The sequence below is a fragment of the Musca autumnalis genome, unplaced genomic scaffold, assembly GCF_047663935.1.
Source record: "Musca autumnalis isolate F117 unplaced genomic scaffold, ASM4766393v1 scaffold_4, whole genome shotgun sequence".
Classification (NCBI taxonomy): Eukaryota; Metazoa; Arthropoda; class Insecta; order Diptera; family Muscidae; genus Musca; species Musca autumnalis.
Window position 1 is genome coordinate 38,870,225 of NW_027411977.1, and position 7,348 is coordinate 38,877,572.

General features: G+C 36.7%; 1 protein-coding gene across 1 annotated transcript; it reads left to right on the forward strand.

Moving 5' to 3' along the window:
* Positions 1-3,383: 3,383 nt before the first annotated feature.
* Positions 3,384-4,244, forward strand: LOC141403531 (uncharacterized). The gene is made up of 2 exons (XM_073986099.1): positions 3,384-3,474; positions 3,561-4,244. Exons 1-2 carry the CDS (start codon positions 3,463-3,465, stop codon positions 4,170-4,172), a joined length of 624 nt encoding a protein of 207 aa, XP_073842200.1. The 5' UTR covers positions 3,384-3,462; the 3' UTR covers positions 4,173-4,244.
* The last annotated feature ends 3,104 nt before the right edge of the window (positions 4,245-7,348 follow it).

The following is a 7,348-nucleotide window of genomic DNA, read 5'->3' on the forward strand; positions in this document are numbered from 1 at the left end:
ACAAATAATGAACTGGAAAAACTACATTTATTGCCTTAAATTTTATAATATATCTAAGCACTCCATAATTTGTATAGATTTCGCACCATATCTCAAAAACTGTTAAATTTTTCTTAATGCTTTAATTTGGAAACATATCAAAGACAACGGCAGCCGATATTCTTAAAAATTCGGCTAAGATCATCGAAATAGTAAAAATCTTGCTATAGCAAAGACAACGGCAATTCTTTGTGGTTGTAAAATTCTGCAATAAACTATAACGTGGGCATGTATGATTTAAAACTTCAATATACTAAAAACGGGGCGTAAATTTTACATGGCGACTTTACCGAACCTGGCCCGATATTGTCTATTTTCAATTCTAAATATACTACACGGTGATTTAAATGGAAGGTGCTTACAAAAAAAGTTTTTGCGGATTCTGAAACAATGTTCATAGAGGAGAAAAATCAAAAAACAAAAAAAATCGACGGAGCGTTTTTTAAATAAATCGCGATTCAAGTTGACATTTTTAGGGGTTATTTAGGTTTTCAGAATTTTACTTAGAAATCGCATGTCCTATCAAAATGACACTGAAGAAAATGTTGTAGCTATGAAAATTTTCTACAAGATTGACCTTTACGGTATTTTCGTAAGTTTTACCATTTTTGAGATATTAAAGTTCAAATTGGGACAATGCACTGACTCTATCGCCCCCTTATAAAACAATGTTATGAAGGGAGTGCCTTAACTAACTTTTAATGAAAACCGCTTACACAGAGATGTTCTTGTGAATTCTGAAACAACAATGTTCATAGATGAGAAAAATCCAAAAACAAGAAAAAATCGCTGTAGGAATTTTTAAAAAAATCGCGGCCAAAATTTACATTTTTAGATGTTTTTTAGGTTTTCACGATTTTGCTTGGAAACCACAAGTCCAATCAAAATAGAGCTAAAGAAAATGTTGTAGCTGTAAAAATTCTCTACAGGATTGACGTTTATGATTTGTTCCCAGGCTGTACCATTTTTGAGACAAATAAGCTCAGTTTACATTTTTAGGTTTTTTTGTTAGGGTTTCGCGATTTTGTTTGAATACGGCAAGTCTTATCGGCGTGGGACCTGAGAAAATCTTATAGCTTTGAAAATTCTCTACAAGACTGGCTTATGTAATTTTTCCTGGGTTGTACCATTTTTTTAGATATATAAGTTTAAGTTGGGAAATTGCAGTCATGACGTTGTTTTATAAGGAGACGATACAGAATTGAATTGAATTTGAATTGTCCCAATTTTAACTTCTATATCTCAAAAGTTGTAAAACCTACGAAAATATTATTAAGGTCAATCTTGTAGAAAATTTTGATATCTACAACATTTTTTTATTCCAATTTTGATAGCACTTGCGGCTTCCAAGCAAAATCGCATAAACTTAAACTACCCCTAAAATGTCAACTTGAATCGCGATTTTTTTAAAAAGCACTCCGGCGATTTTTTTTGTTTTTTGATTTTTCTCATCTATGAATTTTGTAGTTTCAGAATCCGCAAAACCTTCCCATGTGTAAGCACCTTCCATTTAAATTTGATTCAAGAGCACCGTGACTACTCTGCAAATATTTAAAATTGTATCCTAAATATTTTGAATTCTTTCTATTGAATTTACATACTTTGTACCAGTATTTCATATAAAATTTGAAAAATCGAAACTTTTTGGCTCATTTTAAAGTACATGTAGAATGGAATATGTGCCACAATTTCCAGTCCATCGGACAAAAATTTACCGAGATATTAGCTTTCGAAGGTAAACATTTATTGTGTTTTGTATGTAGCATAGACACTAAAAACGTCTTTTTTGGCACTTTTGAAAGCGGTGCTTTTTTTGTTAAAATCGAAATTTTGATTTTAACTGTTCAAAATGTATGAAAATTGATTTTTTTAATTCCGTTTCGATAATGGAAAAGATTATTAGGTTCGTAATGATCCAACAAAAATATATGCTGATCGCAAACTGCTTTAGTAAAAACAGTGCTTTATAGGCAGGCATTTGTCAGAAAGATTTTTCAAAAAAAAAAAAAAAAAAACATTAGAAGGTAATTCAAGGTTTAATAGATGTCTTATAAAAAATGCATGCAAATGGTTTTTCTGATGCTTATAAGTGGCCATAACCCCTTTAAATATCTTTACGTAACGCTACACAACATTTAATTTTTTTTTATAATTTTTGGTCAAGTTGGGCCCCCCCCCCCCGAAATGAAATCCTGCGTACGTCCCTGAAACGGTCGATTCCTGTTTTGTTTCGGACTCCTATGCATAGATCCAAGATTCATCGTCTGTGACGATCTTATAAATGTCGTTTGAAGCACCGTGTTTCTTTGTATTCACCAATCCACATGAGCCTTTTTTTTAAGCGATTGAACATTTTTGCTGGATCTAGCGAGAAAAATCAATTTTTGCGGCCAGGTATTCATGCAATATCAAATGTTAGTTGGTGGAAGAAATGCACAAGGGTGCCCCTATTTCACGGCATATAACATGGAGATTTTACATTATCCGTTCACGCACGGCCTTATTTCTTGCTGGCACAACGTCCGATTTTGGGTGACCCTCACGACCTTGGGTTTTTTGGCGAGTGTCGGCCACGATTTAATTCATTAAACCAGTATTTCATAGTGTTATAGAATGGTCCTTTATCGACATACAAAGATTTAATTTGATCCATGCAATCTTGCCGTGATTATCCACTTCGAAAATTGTGATAAATTATTGGACGAAAATGTTCACAAGTAAATTCCATTTTTTTTTTGCGAAGTGATTTTTCCGAGTCGCTGTAAACAACCGAACACATATGTTACACTGTCCTGAGTACGCTTAGGCTAAAAACTGTAAAACTTTCCAAAAAAAATGGCAAATGATGCTTGGCGACACTGCGTATTGCCTTGGCCAGAAAGTTGACTAGTTCCCTCGTAAATATGAACAAATCTGGATAATTCAGAAGACTCATTGTTAAAAGAAATGTGAATAGTCTTATCAATTAAATAATTAAATCCCTAATCTTGAAATATTCACTAACACTAAATAAAATTCCATCTGCTTGCAACTATGTTTTAATTTGTAAAAACTCTACGGAAGTGTAGTAAATACCCAACACAATTTAAATGTGAAAATTATTCAAATCGATGTCTATGTCGTGACTTACTTCCCCTCTAAACAAACATAAAACTTCATTGACAATTACACCACCTACAAAGTATTCTGTTATGTAATATTGATATATTACTTAAATCGAATGGCTTCTGTTTCCGTATTTTGGTTAATTTAAGCACGCATTTCTTGTACTTGCAATTTACTTGAGATTTCTGATTTTGAATTTTAAAAACCTATATAATACTGAAACAGATGTAAGACAAATTGCATTCGAAGTTGAGTTGAGTACGAATAATAAGCAAACCATCACATTATATTCCAATTAAAATCAATAATAAGGAAATAATGGCGAAATTTGTAAGTTGTTTTGAATAAAGGCAATTTTCAAAAAAAAAAATAAATAAATAAATAAATAGATAATTTTTAATCAAAAATCTTTTCAGTTATCACTTTTGGTTATTCCCATGACATTGCTGAGCCTTGTCGAAGCTGGTTTGGTGGGACATCCTGTTGGCTATAGTGTTGGATATGCACCATCTGCACATGCCTATGCTGCACCACCACCAGCCACATTTTCAGCACCATTACCTGTTGCCCCCATCAATGTCAACACCTATTCCACCACCTCGCATCACACATATTCCACTGCAGCTCCGGCTCCTGTTGTTAAAGTACACAGTGGCTTCACACCCTATAGAGCTTATACCTTTGGACCAAGTTATACCAAATATGCCGCTCCTGCTCACATCCCAGCAGCGTATAGTGGACCTTTGCCATATGAATTTTCTGGACCCCATGATGACTTTAATGGTTGGACGGGACCTAATGTAGCCGTTAATTTTGCTGCTCCTGCGCCGGTAGCTGCTGTTCCTGGTAACGCCGGGGGCGTTTGGAGTGCACCCAGAACTGTTGTTAAATTTGGTCGTCCCATAACTACAACCACAACAACATACACAACAGCTGGAGCTATTGCTGGAGTGGGTGGTGTTCCTGCACCACAACCGCACCAAGTTTATGGTGCAACGCCATTTGCTGCTGGTCCAGTTGGATGGTAATTTTATCAATATTTACACGATTTAGGCTAAGAATTTGTTTATTAAAATAAAAAATATATTGCCACATGAAAATGTTCAGCGGTTTATTAAAGAGTGCTGGAAGATCTTCTTAAAGAAAAGCTGAAGGTATATTCTGAAAAACGAGGTACTCTTCTTCTGAAGGTCTATTTACAGAAGAGCCGAAGAAGATTCTTGTCTGAAACCTAGTTTTCAACTGAACCATTCCGAAGAGCTCTATCTTATTTTAACTTAAGGTTTCATATAGACTACTAGGAGGTATACTTGTGGAAGACCAGGAGGTCTTCTGGAGGAAGACTGGAAGACTTCTTATAGAAGACCAGGACTTCTTAACCCGTAGATCTTGTACTTTTTTACAAGAAGGTTATCTTTTAAAAGACCAGAAGGTCTAAGACAAGAAGGTCAGCTTGTAGAATTGCATAAGGTTTTCTTGTGAAAGACAAGAAAGGCCTTCTTATAAAAGACCAGAAGGTCTTCTTACAGAAAAAAACAGAAGGACTACTTATATAAGAACAAGACCAATAGGTCTTCTTAGAAAAGACCAACATCTTTTGTTATAGAAGAGCAGAAATTCTTCTTATAGAAGACCAGGAGGTATTTTTACAGAAGACCTTCTGATAGAAAATCGAATCGAGGACCAAAAGGTCTTCTTATAGAAAATAGAATGTCTTCGTATAGACGACCAAAAGATTTTCTTACATCCTACAGAAGGCAAGGAGCTATTCTCATAAAATACAACAAGTAAGAACGGCGTTAAGTTCGGCCGGGCCGAACTTGTTATACCCTCCACCACAAGATGTATTGAAGTAAAATGGAATAATTAGTTTACTTTCGTGTATGAAGAAGACTTAATACTAAATTTCAGCAATTTCGGTAAAACAATGTGAGGCACCATTCATGGGGGCTATTTCAAAACGTCGATCTATACCGACAAATTTCTGACGGAAAGTTTTTAGGCTCAAAGAAGACAAAATACCAAACTTCCTATATTTCGGTAAGAGAATGTGGCTAAAACTAAAAAAATACCGAAAATCAAGAAGTAAGCTTCTATGGGGATATAGGAAGACGTGGACCTATACTGATAATACTCTTCTGGAATATTTTATAACTCTTGGAAGACGAAATAACGAATTTCAGCAATTTCGGTTGGATACTGACGTCACAATCTTCAGTACTACGAAAATCCGGAGGTACCGTTCTATGGGGCCTATATCGAAACGTGGACCCTGGGGGAAAGTTTTGTACCCCTAAAGAATGAAGCTAAAACCTTAAAAATACCGAAAATCGGGAGGTACCGTTCTATGGGGGCTATATGAAGGTGTGGACCGATACCGACAAAGTTCTGGGGGAAAGTTTTATACCACCAACGTAGACTAAGTACCAAATTTCAGCCATTTCGGTGTGATAATGAAGCTAAAACCTTCAAAATACCGAAAATCGGGAGTTAAAATGTTCTATGGGGGCTATATGAAGGTGTGGACTGATACCGACAAAATTCTTGGGGAAAGTTTTATACCCCTAAAGAAGACTACGTACCAAATTTCAGCCATTTTGGTAGTATAATGAAGCTAAAACCTTAAAAATACAGAAAATCGGGAGGTACCGTTCTATGGGGGCTATATGAAGGTGTGGACCGATACCGACAAAATATTGAGGGAAAGTTTATTACCTCTAAAGAAGACTACGTACCAAATTTCAGCCATTTTGGTAGGATAATGAAGCTAAAACCTTAAAAATACCGAAAATCGGGAGGTACCGTTCTATGGGGGCTACATCAAAACGTGGACCGATATCTCCCATTTTCAATACCAACCACCTGCAAGTAATAAAAACTTCTGTACCAAATTTTGACTCTCTATCTTTAAAATTGCGAGCTGTATCTTGATTTCAACAGACAGACAGACGGACGGACAGACGGACATGGTCAAATCGATATAGAATTTTATGCTGATCAATAATATATATACTTTATAGGGTCTCCGACGAATATTTCGATGTGTTACAAACGGAATGACAATTTTAATTATACCCTCCATATGGTGGAGGGTATAAAAAGATCGTCTTATCAAGGACCAGGTGGTCTTATTATAGAAGACTATAAGGTATTTTTATATGCGAAAGAAGGTCTTCTTATAGAAGAGCAGAAGGTCTTCTTATAGAAGAGTAGAAGGCTTTCTCATAGAAGAACAGAAGGTCTTCTTATGGAAGAACAGAAGAAAAGTCCCCCTATAGAAAACCAGAAGTCTTGTTGTTGTAACAGTGTTTATTATTATGTTTGCATGTTCGTTCTTCTGTTCAATCTGGCTCTGGGTCTCTCTCCAGTTCCAGCAAAGTGGCTGCTTCGATGGGATGTAACCACATATCCACAGGAGTTAGATGAGTAGGTCTGGCGGGGCAATCAAAAAGGTGTTTTCTGTCGTGCGGTTCATGCCGCGGTTCCTCAGCTGCCATAGATGGGAAATATACTCAGAGGATTTTCTTCACACTATATTTGCTTATGGCCTTAGCAACTGCATCCGTGTGAATACTATTTAAACCTGCTTGATATGCCTGTTGATCTAGGTGTTCTCTCCCATATTGTTGGACCTCTCTCTCTAGAGCATGAATATCCTTCCTATGAATATCCTTAGCTATGTCTGAATGTGTCTGGCCTAGCCGGCAGATGCTGATTGGGATGGCTCTCACGGTAACACCCAAGCAAGTACTGCAACGAAAGCATCTCATTGTGTTGCTTTACTGGAAGAATATTTGCCTCCCCATGTACATGGTCCACTGAAGACTTGAGTAGGCACCCTGTTGCTGTTTTCAGGGCAGCATTCTGACAGGTTTGAATCTTTTTCCAAATCGTATCACATATTCCCGGGGACCACTGAAGACTTGAGGATGCACCCTGTTGCTGTTCTCAGGGCGCCATTCTGACAGGTTTGAATCTTTTTTCAAATCGTATCACATAATCCCGGGGACCAAACCTGAGCCGCATAGCCTACCACAGACCGACCTATCGCGTTATATGTGCTCAACAAGGGTTCTTTATCTGCATCCCAAGTGTTTGTTTTTGTTGTTTCTACTTTCCAGTTTGTCGCAGATAGCTGTGGCGCAAGTCTTGAAAGTAGTGTGGAATGTAACTCCCAAAATGTTGGGTCAGTTTGTGGTCGGAA